General features: G+C 39.7%; 1 protein-coding gene across 1 annotated transcript in view; it reads right to left on the bottom strand.

The window, feature by feature from the left end:
* Positions 1 to 12736, bottom strand: part of NEB (nebulin) — a 103777-nt gene that overhangs the window by 37323 nt on the left and 53718 nt on the right. The window contains exons 90-112 of the mRNA XM_050976906.1: positions 12083 to 12280; positions 11326 to 11430; positions 10777 to 10881; positions 10593 to 10697; positions 10016 to 10123; positions 9245 to 9358; positions 8621 to 8818; positions 7712 to 7816; positions 7324 to 7428; positions 6954 to 7061; positions 6583 to 6690; positions 6128 to 6235; positions 5454 to 5558; positions 5260 to 5364; positions 4997 to 5095; positions 4704 to 4814; positions 4444 to 4548; positions 4113 to 4217; positions 3736 to 3840; positions 2563 to 2667; positions 2193 to 2297; positions 1605 to 1709; positions 1288 to 1392 (exon numbers count right to left, since the gene is read on the bottom strand). Coding sequence (XP_050832863.1) covers positions 1288 to 1392; positions 1605 to 1709; positions 2193 to 2297; positions 2563 to 2667; positions 3736 to 3840; positions 4113 to 4217; positions 4444 to 4548; positions 4704 to 4814; positions 4997 to 5095; positions 5260 to 5364; positions 5454 to 5558; positions 6128 to 6235; positions 6583 to 6690; positions 6954 to 7061; positions 7324 to 7428; positions 7712 to 7816; positions 8621 to 8818; positions 9245 to 9358; positions 10016 to 10123; positions 10593 to 10697; positions 10777 to 10881; positions 11326 to 11430; positions 12083 to 12280 — 2622 coding nt within the window. The remainder of the gene's footprint in view (positions 1 to 1287; positions 1393 to 1604; positions 1710 to 2192; positions 2298 to 2562; positions 2668 to 3735; positions 3841 to 4112; positions 4218 to 4443; positions 4549 to 4703; positions 4815 to 4996; positions 5096 to 5259; positions 5365 to 5453; positions 5559 to 6127; positions 6236 to 6582; positions 6691 to 6953; positions 7062 to 7323; positions 7429 to 7711; positions 7817 to 8620; positions 8819 to 9244; positions 9359 to 10015; positions 10124 to 10592; positions 10698 to 10776; positions 10882 to 11325; positions 11431 to 12082; positions 12281 to 12736) is intronic.

Below are 12736 nucleotides of genomic sequence, written 5' to 3'. Positions count from 1 at the left end.
AAAATAAACAATCAAAAAACCAACAAAAACCCTCCAAACAAACAAAAACCTTGAAACAAAAACAAAAACAACAACAAAAAAAAAAAAAAAAAAAAACCAGAGGGAAAAAAAAACAAACAAAAAAAAAAAAAAAAGAAAAGAAAAGAGGAAGAATATTTCCAAATGGTAAATTCATTTGTACATTGCCTCTGGAAGGCCTACAGTTTAAGGATGCCTCTATTCCACCCCTTCAATAAACAATTTTATGACTGATTTTCTCCATGAAAAGTAACTGCAGAAGCAACTCTGTGTTGTAGATTCCTGAGTTGAGTCCAAAGAGAACACAATGAGATGTTATTAAAAAAAACATCACTCATATAACAGAAGATATTTAGGTAAGTTCATTTCAATATGTGGAGCTCCTATTGACAAAATTTCACCTGTTTATGTTTCTGATATTATTTTTTTCCTTATTTGCCCTATGAACAATCATAAGACTGAACAATCTTCCTAAAAATCATGGTATTTGTTCTGAACCAGCTTTTCTTACCTAGAACAGGTAATACAGTAATAAACTTACTGACAGGTAATGGTATGACACAATGGCTGGTGAAAAAAGAATGAAATATTAAGATATAAACCTAAATATTTGCTTCTTTACTGAAAAGCATCAGATTTTGATGTGCTATTCCAGCTCTAAGCTGCTTGGAACCACCTTGAACGTGGTGTTTTCCATGGAAATTGTCCAGGGGTGTAGAGCACTAATCCTACAAACTCCAGGAGAGATTTGAATTTTAAACCCAGGGGTGTTCATTAATTATTAGGTTGTGACAATTGTTTCTTTAGCACTCCAGGAGGAAAATAAGAAGAAGTTGAGTTGTAGAGTGGAAGAGTTCCAGGCAAAATCACTGAAATTAAATGAGCTGTGGAAACGTCAGACATAACTCTATCTTCCTAACACCAATCAAGATTTTATCAAGGTTTTAGGAAAGCAATTGGAAATCTGTCCACACCTTTTTGAGATGGAAGCCAACACTCAGGGTTACTGTACCAGCAGCATTATTTAAGTCAGCAAAGGAAAAGTTCCTTTGCCATGAAAAATTAATGAACAGGGGTTGGGATTTCACTTTCTAGGCTCTGCAAACCTGTTCTGTCCTCATACTCAGAGGAACAACAACCTTGTCTTTCAGACTTTAGTCTGATCTTAAAGCATCTTTAGGCCTGATTTTAAGGAAGGACAACCTTCAACTCTGTATTTGCTCACATAGCAACTCCTTAAGGCTGAGCCTACAGAAACCTTTTACTTACCATATCCATCAGCTGAGTTGCATATTTAAAATGTTCATTGCTTGGAGAGTCAGCCACATACTTGAACTTGGACTTGGTCTTCTCAAAGTTCTCCTTGTACTTACACTGCAGCCAAAGGAAATCAAACACACAAAACCCAGCCCACGTTAGCCCAAAGAAGGGTAAGGCAATCAAAATGTGATTTCAGAGAGAACTTGTGGCACAAAAATGGGTGGAATTACTGCATTTGTGAGTTAACTTTTCTACCAACAACAAAGAGTTGTAAATGGACAGCAAATGTCCAGAACCATTCAGCAAAAATTCAGAGTGTCACTCACCCCACTGTAGAGCACTTTATTCTTCTCTGCCAGGACAAAACTTGGAGTATCCCACACATAGCAGCCAGTGCCTTTGAGCCATTCCAGGTCTTCCTTGTATTTAACCTTTAGAAAAGAAGTCAAAAACCTCAGTTTTAAGCAGATGATCAGTGCTGAAATGAACCTCAGCTCAAGGTGTGGCAAAGAGAGTTACATTCATTATAAAATAAATAAGTTTCTCCTATTTTTGTGATGGACTCAGTTTACTCACACACATAATCTATCATTAGCTGTTGCAGTTCCTGTGTGAATTCAAAATAAGGTACAGGTAAGGGGTTATAGAGTATGTACAGAAATGTACAATTAAAGGGTTTTACAGGGCTAAACAAATCTAAGCAAACACAAATGAAATCAATTAAGACTGTCTGTTAATTTGACAAGGGGCTGTGCTGCAGTTTTAGCCATCAGATTCTGTCAGTTCCCAGGGCAAAATGTAAATCACTGAAAAACTTCAGCTGCTTTCCCTTAGCTGGGCTAGAAGGTTTGGGCTCATTTTGGAGACCACGTTGAACTTTGACTCTGGGCCGTGCAGGAGCTGCTGGAACTCACATCACTGATGGCATCCGTGACCAGGCGGTGGTGGAAGTGCTCAGGCCGGTCTGGGATGGATCTCCAGATCCCCAGCTGGCTCATGTAATTCTCCTTATACTTCACCTACAGAGAAAGTTGAAGAATTAAGTAAAACTATCAAAGAGAATACTCCAGACAGCACAAAAGTTTCATTTTTTTTCCCTCTGAACAAGAACTAAAAGAGTGGAAATGAGATTAACTTGTAACACCAAAGCAATCAATATTCCAGACTGCTAATGCTGATTTTTTCCTTATTATTTGACATATTGGAAAGGAACAAAAGGCTAAGTGGCCTATTTCAGGTTATGAGGTGTCAAACACTAATTAGGAATGAAGATGATGTACATACACTGCTGATGTCATCAGTGACCTTCCTGTGGTAGACAATGTTCAGAGCATCCTTCACCGTGTGGTATTTGCCCTTGGTGTTCTCAAAGGTTTCTTTGTAGCGCAGCTGGGAAGAAAAAAAACCACAAAAGAAGAGATTCACGTGCCAGGAAGTGTTTCAGTTACATTTCTCACCTCTCAGGAATGATACCCAGGGATACCCAGCTGTCTGACATCCCAGTGCACAGAATGAGGAATCCCTGAGGAATTTTAGGAGGCTGCAATTGCCTACAAGCAGCTGTAATTTCACTGAGACTTGTGTTGAAAATTACAGGGAATTTCACCCAATTCCCTTTCAGACTGAGGAACAAACATCCCTGCATCACAGGAGTGCCCTCTAGAATAGCACAGCTGCAACTTCTGGCATGAAAATCTTCCTGTCCTCCTCTAGAAGAAAGGGCATCCCAGACTTTCTCAGAGGAGAAGTTCCCATGTGCAGAAGAGCTGGGATGCTCCTTGGCAGTATTTAAAACTCACTCTTAGAGCAGGAAGACTAAATAAACCCTAGAACAAAGCATCAACCCTGCACATGTCCCTTCACATCCTGCTGGTTCTGAAATAAATGGAAAAGCTCTCACAAATGAGCATTTTTAAATTGCCTTAAATCACAAATAACTATTCCACGCTTGAAAAAAATCAATTTCACCTTAAAAACCTCCTGGGCAGCAGCTCAGGTAATTTTTCTCTCTAATCTACTGAATTTTAAAAATAAACACATTCCCAGTGACAGGGCACTTTACTTCTAACACAAAACTGAGATGAAAAAGCTGATAGAAGTTATTTTATCCTGGCCCCAGCATCAATCACTCCACTCCAGCCTGCTCTATTTGGAGACTTGATGCGTAAACAAATTATTTTAAATCTGTTTTTACTTTGCTGTACGGCCACTCTTCAGTTCAATTAAAATGAACTATAAAAATTGGAAAAGAAAAAAAAAAGGCATTGGGGTAGAATCAAATTAAAATTTAATAATGTTCCTAATTTCAAATGGAAGTGGACATGTAAATAAGGAGAATTCCTTGATGGGGGACACTGAGATATTCTGTGCTCTGCACGTTTGGTCCCCCCTGACTTTTCCTGTTCTTTCCTGGAGAATGCAAGGAGAAGCAGCAGGGGCTGTTGCTGGAGTACTCACATCACTGGCATTCAGGTAGGCTCTCTTGGCTCTGATCAGCACTGGGGTGTCAGGGACAGGGGTGTATTTGTCCTTCATCTTCTCATACTGGATTTTGTACTTTTTCTAAGAGAGACAGCAAGAGGGAAGAGTCATCATTGCAATTTCAGAAGCATTTGTCAACATGTAAAAAAAGCTTGTCTTACAAAATCCTAAAACACATTTTCAGAATGTTTTCTTTCACCAGAACTTAAAAGGAAATGTGGAACTTAAGTATAAGAGAGAGAAAAATAAATGAAGGCTAAACAGATTTGAGCCTTGAAATTACCACTAAAATTAGAAATAAAACTTCTGAAGAGTTCAGCAGAGCGGCAGCAAATTAGAAAACAAGATTTTACCTCACTGATCATGTCCTTGACATTCCTGGCATGTGCAAAGGCTTGAGTCTGACCATCAGCATGATGGTGGGGTCTCTCCTTTGTGGCAAGCTCCACGTACAAGTACTGCAGCAAGAAGAAAATAATCAAAAAAACCCACACTTCTACTAAATTCTGTGAAATTCCACTAAACTCTCTGAAAAACAGCTGTAAATTCACAATATAAACATAACCACAAACTTCTAGGAATTCTACATTGCTTGGAAAAAGCCTGGAAAGCTTTTGCTGTACTTTAACAATACATTAAGAAGGATCCCCTGATTGATTTTTCATATCAGGACAATTTTTTCACCTGGCTCTGTATTTTTTGTCCTGTCTTGGCTCTTATGAAGTCAGGTGTATCAAGGACAGAAGTGTATTTCGTCTTCAGCTCATTGCCTGCAGCTCTGTAAACCAGCTGGGAAAAGACAGGACCAGGAATTATTTCTTCTGCTATTGTTTGGAAGCTGCACAATCACAGCTTTGCATTTATAACACCTCATCTATTCCAGTAAAAAACACAGGGAGGGGTTAATTACAGCAACACAATTGTGCAGAAATAACAGGATTTACCTCACTCAGATGGGTTTTTAGTTCCTGCACTGCTCTGTACCCAGGAGTATCCAACACCACCTGGATTTTAGGCCACATTTTCTTGGCAGTACTTGTGTAGACATAATTAGACTGGAAAGGAAAAGCAATATTAATAAAGGAAATTTTACAGTGCAACCCAACAGTGCTCTGAAACAATAAATTGTCTGCATGGCACAAAACTCATTCTTTGCTCATTTTCATCTGTTTGGCCTCCTGCATGCACAGGAATAAATCCATTGTTGTCCTGCTCAGTTCCCAGGGGAAGCTCTTACCCAGAGCTTGCGGAGCTCGCGGGCACGGACCATGTCAGGAGTGTCATAGAGGAAGCAGCCCAAGCCCTGCAGCCACCTCAGGTCCTCTTTGTATTTAATCTACGAGAGAAATGAAAATCAACGGTCGACCTTTGGGATCATTTCAACCTCCAGTCCTTAAAGGCACTGAGAAAGCATTTTTGGTTACAGAACAGCAAGGAAGTGAGAGGAGCCCAGCCCCACTCCCAGCAGTGGGGTCGGAGCTCGCTGCAGGTGCTGCTTACGTCACTGGTGATGTCCCCAACGTAGCGGCAGTGCAGCACGTGAGGGGTGTAGGGCAGGGAGATCAGGTGGCCCTGCATCTTGAAGAAATCTGACTTGTAGATCAGCTGGAAAACAAGGAACAGAACAGCATTTCACCTCTTTGGTCAGGGGATAATGGCAGTTTTTTCAGATGTTCTGTTAGGAAGGCACCTACATCGCTGACAGCCTCCTGGGTGGCTCTGACTTGGCGGATTTCGGGCGTGTCAGGGGTGGTGTGAATCTTGTCCTTGTTCTTGTGGTAGGTTGCCCTGTACAGCCTCTGTCACAAGAGACAACATTCTGCATTTGAACACAGCTCTGCACTTTGAAATGGCAAAGAAGTTCAGCACAGCGCAAGCACTTCTTACACAAATTACTGTTTTCTCCCCAGGCAAAGGTTTCCCATTAATTTTCCCATTAAAATTTTCCCATTTCCCATAAAATTCCCATTTTCCCATTTCATTTTTCAATAAATTCTGGAAATCTCAGACTCTAACCCTGAAAACATGTAAATACAGATATGTAATTTTCATGCTGTTAAAGCCAATGATCAAAGAAGTGAGTAAATATATATAAAACCTAAAAGTATTGTGACCCAATTTTATACAGATACAATAATTTCTGTTCAACTTTAATCACAGCTGATAAAATCAGGCTGCAGTTTTATATTATGGTAACAGTTTAAGCCTGGACCAATGATCCCTCACCATTTTTGATGGATACTTCTCTAAATAATTAAAAAATGCTCAAAGAAGAGGGATCCTACAGCTCAGCAGTCAATGTACTCTCACTGTGCATATTTTGGGCACTGCAAATACAACTGAAAACAAATACATATATTTACTGTACCTCGTTAATGACTTGATTGACTTTCCTCACATTTTCAAAGCCAACATCTTTGGGTCCCAGAGTGTAGCCCTTGGCCTTCATGTGTTCATAGGCTTCTTTATATTTCAGCTATAAGAAGTGCAAAAACACACAGAAACTAAATTTGATTATGATTCTGGCTACACTGCTGCTCTGACAGTAATTTATACTGTGTAAAGAGACAGATTTTTAGAGATAAGTGAGATGTAGCTGTATCACAGTTAAATACATCACAGATCATAATTATTTCTCCCTTTATCATACGGCCCAAAATTAATAATATACTACATTTTTCTTGTAATTAATATGGTATTTGCATAATGCTGAGAAAATTTTTATTTTGATAGTAAAGGCCCAAGCTGAGTCCCTTATCTGGGGCTGCTGATCATTGCCATGGTGTAGAAGGAAGATTTGGAAGGATTTAGACCCTGACTTACATCGCTGCTGATGTGCTTGACGTGTTTGGCGTGCTGGAAGTTGGGAGTGTCCGTGGGCAGGCTGTACCCCGTGGGCAGAGCATTCACACCAGCCCAGCGATACAAATTCTGCAAGAGCAGAGAGAAAGACTTTGTACAACTGTCAGCAGTACTTGAAGGGAAAATCCCTCCATCCCAGAAACCTCTCCATCACAACTGGCACAAGATTTCCTCCGTGCCTGGGGGAAAAAGCATTAAATGCATTTTTATAGCTTGAATGAAGATATTGTCCCACCTTCATTTCAGAGCAGAGAGATGCAGCTTCACCTGAAAAGTTAAAATTTGGGTTTTCAGTATCCCAAACTCTGTGGAGCCCCAGGTTTTGTGCTTACCTCACTCTGGATTTTGTTTGCATTGTACGCCCGCTCCAGGTCCATTGTTTTATCAGTGGGGATCATCTTGCCTTGGACATTCTTCTTGTAATCACCACGATAGACAGCCTGGGAAAGAGAAAAAGTCATGATTGTCACATCCTCCCACAGTGTGTTTTGTTTGCATACAATGGAACTTGTTCCTAAAAAAAATGGATTAAAGTTTTTGGCTTCAGGCAATTAATGATTTCAGTTATTGTGTCTACAATGAGGTGTAGATAACAACAATGATTAAAATTTAATTATTAAAAACAAATTTAAAGTCCCATTTCTAAAGCTGGTGAGGTAACAGCATTTGGAATATTGGCAGGAAGGTGAGAGAAACACTTACTTCACTTAAATTCAAGGCACTGAGCACATTCTGGACATAGACAGGAGTGTCTGTGACCACAGTGAAGTCCTTCTTCATTTTTTCTGCCTTAGATTTGTACTTAATCTGCAGAGAGAAAGCAAGAGCTCTAATTACTAGGGCTAGTAATTGTTAACTTAATTTATTGTATTATCATATTTACTATATTTACTATTAATTTCATCACTGAGCTATTTTATGAGTGAACCAGCATTAAAACAGAAATCATATTGGAATTATGGTTTGTTATTTAATGAATCCTTCAATCAAGAAGGATAAATAACATTTTCCAGACTACACCTGGAGTGGAATAAAGCTACAGTGGAGTGAAAAGGAAGACTAAGAAGCAAACCCAGAGTTATCCACTCACATCACTGCGAAGGTCATAGGCTTGCTTGGCATGGAGGATTTCAGGAGTGTCCCAGACAAAGCAGCCAATGCCTTTCAGCCAGTTCAGATCATCCTTGTAGATCACCTAAGGAAGCAGAGAAGGAACCTGTAAGAATTCCATCAGGATCTAATCCCTTATTTCTAAATCCCTCCAAAACACAACTGTCAAATGATGGCAAGGAAGGTTTCTAGTACTTCGATTTTTTTTTCTTTTTTGTTTGTTTGTTTGTTTGTGAAAATAAAAAAAAAATTCTTCAGGAATTTAAATTATTTTTGTTCAATTTGCTTCAATTTGGGCAATAAATTAAAAATCCAATTATTAAAAAACCACAAAAAAAACACCTGCACATCCTACTGGGCTCTGATTTACTGCCAGATCCTACTCCTGGGCTGACCTGCTCAAGGCAAATGTGTAGAAGCTTTGCCCAACCAGGATTTTCTCAGACTTCCAAAGTTTCCACACCTCATGCAACCAAATAAAGGACAATTTACAGACAGGGTAGAACTGTAATGTTATGACCCAAATGCCTGCACCATTAACACTGAAATTATTGAAATTGTTGCGCAGAGGCTGTGGACTCCCCATCCCTGGACTTGTCCAAGTCCAGGCTGGATAGGGCTTGGAGCAACCTGGGCTAGTGGAAGGTGTCCCATAGCAGGGAGTGGAACTGGATGAACTTTAAGGTCCCTTCCAACCCAAACCACTCTGTGATTTTCTGATTCTATTCAAATAAGCCCCATCTCAATTACCCAATTATTGCCAAGTGTCACAAAAATGGCAACTTCAGAGCGCTCCAGCGACATTATTGCTAAATCACTTCCTCCAACAGAGCACAAATGAGGGAACACTCTCAAAAGTGAGCCAGGAACAAGTGATCTGGGGACTTACATCACTGACTTGGTCGGTGACTCTTCTCACGTGGGTGTTGACCTGCAGGTCTGGCAGACACAACCAGTCGTGGAGCCGCGTGCGGTAATCGACCTCGCTGATCTTCTTCTGGGCATCCTTGGCTGAGATGATGTCCACCATGTCTGGCACAATGTGCACCTTGGCTTTGGTCTTCTCATAGGCCTCTTTGTACAGGCGCTGTGAGTTAAAGCAACGCTTAATAGAGCTGTGTTGATACATTTGGAGATCATTGCTGTTTTCATGGGATGTCAGTGGGAGAGCGATCACTTTGGCCCTGAATAAAATTTACATCTGACCAGGTCTAAAAATAATTTGCAGAACCTCAACAAGGGAGGTAAAATGTGATTTGTTCAATTTTCGTTGTGCTGATGAGTTAAAAGAAGGCAGATGATGATTTTACCCATATTACACTAAAAGTTTGGCCATGCAGTAATTGAGTTAAAACTTACATTTATGCTGTACTCTAGAATTTAGCAAATACTGCACACTGCCAAATGCATGTGGGAATGGGATGTCTGGATCAAGGCACAGGGATTCCTTGAGTGGCTGCTTCTGAGATCAGCATGGCTTTATCAGGAAAACACATCCAGAACCAACACTTACATCAATGTTGAGCTTCCCAACTCTGAGGCACCTTTCTGTGTTGGGATCATCCTCAACACCTCTGGGGAGGGTGTACAGGGCTTTGAACTTGTCATATTCCTCACGGTATTTGACCTGAGCACAAGCAAAGAAACGCAACAATTAACTGACTCCATGAGTCACTGGTGGGTTTGGAACAAAATTCATCAGCATTAAGCAAAAAGTTGAGTCCAACAAGTAGAGAAAGGTTTTAAACCAGGGTTTTAGTTTTCTGTTTTGTCTTAAATGGAGAAAGCACATGATAACAATCACATTGTAAAATAACAGCTGACTAGAGGATTTAAAAAATAAATAGATGTAGAATAAGGCACTTATTTATTTTTCCAGCTGTTTCATTTCAAGAGATCTGTGGAGTGGTCTCTCTTGACTCTAACTTCAGTAAACCATAAGATGTTTTCTATACTTAGTAAGTATCATTTAAAATTTTTGGCGTTTTTCTGACCTGGCTGATCATGAAACTTAGACTAGAAAAACCCAAACATTTGCAGTTTGGATTACTAAAAAACTAACTTTTTTTTTCCATGACAAGAAGCCACAAAGGACTGTTACCCAAATTACTATCAGAGAAAAATCATTATCTACAGATACATATCACATCTCAAATAAAAAGGGAAGGAAAATTAAAGTTTCAAAAATATTCATATCTATAGTTAGATGCAAGAAGAATTCAATTGTTAGAATTTTTTTAATCACTGGGGTCATTAAAAAAAATGAAGAATTAAATTCACTTACAATGCTTGCATTGTGCTTCAGCTCTTTGGCACGTGCCAAGGCTACAGTATCTGAGGGCAGTGCATAGCTGGTGGCCTTCACCTTATCCCAGGCCTTCTTGTAGAGATTCTGTGAGGAAATAGAAAGTTTGTGTGAGTGGAAAAATAGTTCTTGTCAATAATTACCAACAACCAATAGAAATCAAAAGCCCTTCTGCTTTTATTTAGACACCACATAGAAAAGTATTGTAAAGAAGATATTGACACTTAATATCAAATGCAAGTAAAGGGTGATAAAAATCCTTTCTAACTATTCATATCTGCTGTCATACAAGGTTTCAATTTTGTTCAGGTGCAGTTTTTTTCAGGAAATCTATTTATTAATCCAGCTGTTTTGCCAAGACTGAATTACAATTGGAAAATATGGCCCTTGCCTGAAATACTGTATCTCCCCCAAGCTCAAGTAGTGCAGAGGGCCAGCACTGGCTTGGAGAAGCTCCTGGTTTGGATGTTTATCTTCAAACAATGAACAAACAAAATAGAACAAAAATCCACATGAAGGGTCCTTAAAAGAAAGAAAATTGTGTATAAACACTTACATCACTATAGAGATGTTTCAAACTCTGAACTCTTTCTGAATCCACTGTCTGAGTCACAGTTGTGTACTTGTCCTTAGTTTTGTGGAATTCCTCCTTGTACTTCACCTGGAGGATGAAAGCTGGGTTTAGTGAATTGTTCCAATGCTCAGCAGGACAATCCTGAGCAGAAAAAGTGGGGATTCACCTCACTGGCGTTGGCAGCACTTTGCAGAGCAGTCACATAGACAGGGGTGTCTGTAACCACACTGAAGTTCTGGAAGTTCTCCTTCCCTGCAGAGGTGTATTTTATCTGAGGACACAAAACCAACAAACCACTCGTTAGTGCTGGAAATGACCCAGGAAAACCCCTGCCAGTTTCCTTTAAAATTACATCTGGACAGCTGAAATCAAAGATTATAGCTCACTCAAGATCAACTCTGAAAGTGACAGGTCATAAAACAGAAATACTGAATATACAGCCAGTATGAACTAAGGAATAATGAAATTAAAAACCACAGCTCTCTTCACATTCTCCTAAGTTTTCCCCTCCTCCAATAACACCAGAGATGTCTCTACAGAAGCAGCTCCAAGACTGTATTTTCACAGTTTAAACAAAATATTTTTGATGTAACAGGAATTATTTCATTCAGCTCTGGACTAGGACATGTCAACTCCAGTGAATGAGTTGACTAGGACATGTCAACTCCAATGGAAGAAAAAAACCCACATAAATATTTATTTAAGGAAGACTTACCTGGCTCTGCAGGTCATAGGATTTCTTAGCCTGTAGGATTTGTGGAGTATCCCAGACATAACATCCAAGTCCCTTCAGCCAGTTTAAGTCATCTTTATACACAGACTACATGGAAGTGAACAGAACATTAGGTTAGGAAGAGATTTGCCTTCCACCAATTAAAGCAAGGAATTCTGCATCCTACTAAGCCAAGCAATTCACACACCCTCAGGTTTTATTGGGAAGGTTGGTTGGCCCAAGCTGGGACACCACTGACTGCAGAATATGAGCACCATTCTCTCACCTGTGGGCTGATACAACCCTAACAAAAAAGGGGAATTCTTTTCCAGACCCACTGGATCCAGAAGGATTCTGGATGCTGTCCTGGCCCCTGTGCTAATTCCAGCATTCCCAATTACAACAGATAAGGATCACTGCAGTGAATGGTACTAAGAATCCAATGCCACAGTTATTAATTAATACTAATGAATTAATTCATAATAATTTCATATGTAAATATGAAGTTTCATATTTAATTAATATTAAATTTATTAATTCTTTAATTTAATATTTAAATATTATGGAAGATACTTGGGGAAAATGATGGGAAAGGCTGCTATAATAGCAAACAAATGGGTTCAGTAAGCTCACATAAGTTTGGAAGGGTTTGGACAATGCCCTCAGGCTCCTGGTGGGATTTTGGGGGTGTGCTGGATGACCTTGATGGGTCCCTTCCAAGCCAGCCTAATCTATGGCTCTGCATAAATGACAGACATACATCACTCAGGATCTCCTGGGCTCTCCTGGCATGAATGACATCGTTCTCCTCAGGGGAGCAGCTCCACTGGTGGAAGTAGGTGCGGTACTCCAGGTCACTGAGGATGTACTGGCACTTCTTGGCCAGCACGTGGTTCATCATGTCCGTGGGGATATGGACATTTTTCTTGGTGTCTTCATAGTTCTTTCTGTAGGCCAGCTGAAAAGCAAAGATTGGGGAAAAGGTGAGAGGAAATCAGAGTGATTTTCAGTATAACTTTGGATTCTGGACTAAAAGGTGACAGCATGATCTGAGATGTGGTTCCTGGATTTAGCAGCTAAATTGCCATGGGATTCCACAGGACAGAAATCTTAACTTGGATGTTAATCACCTTTTATTTTGACAAATTTCTAGAAGGACAACAATTACCTTCACTTGCAGTTTTAACAGCTGATGAGAAAACTAACAAATCTTCAGGATTAAAAAGCTCATGCTCCACACATGGTTTGCATCTAATTAAAGATAGAATATTTGGGATTACACTGATTTTAGGCCCTGCATGACATGTTGTATGTCCAGTGCTGACAACAGCAACACACCAAATGTGCATTTACTTTTCCAGTTCTTAAATTCCTATTTCAACTCAAAATCTACACTTTCATTTGTAAAGGAAAT

The sequence above is a fragment of the Serinus canaria genome, chromosome 7 (assembly GCF_022539315.1).
Source record: "Serinus canaria isolate serCan28SL12 chromosome 7, serCan2020, whole genome shotgun sequence".
NCBI lineage: Eukaryota > Metazoa > Chordata > Aves > Passeriformes > Fringillidae > Serinus > Serinus canaria.
The sequence above is the reverse complement of the archived record's forward strand: the minus strand, read 5'-3'. Positions and strand labels throughout refer to the sequence as shown.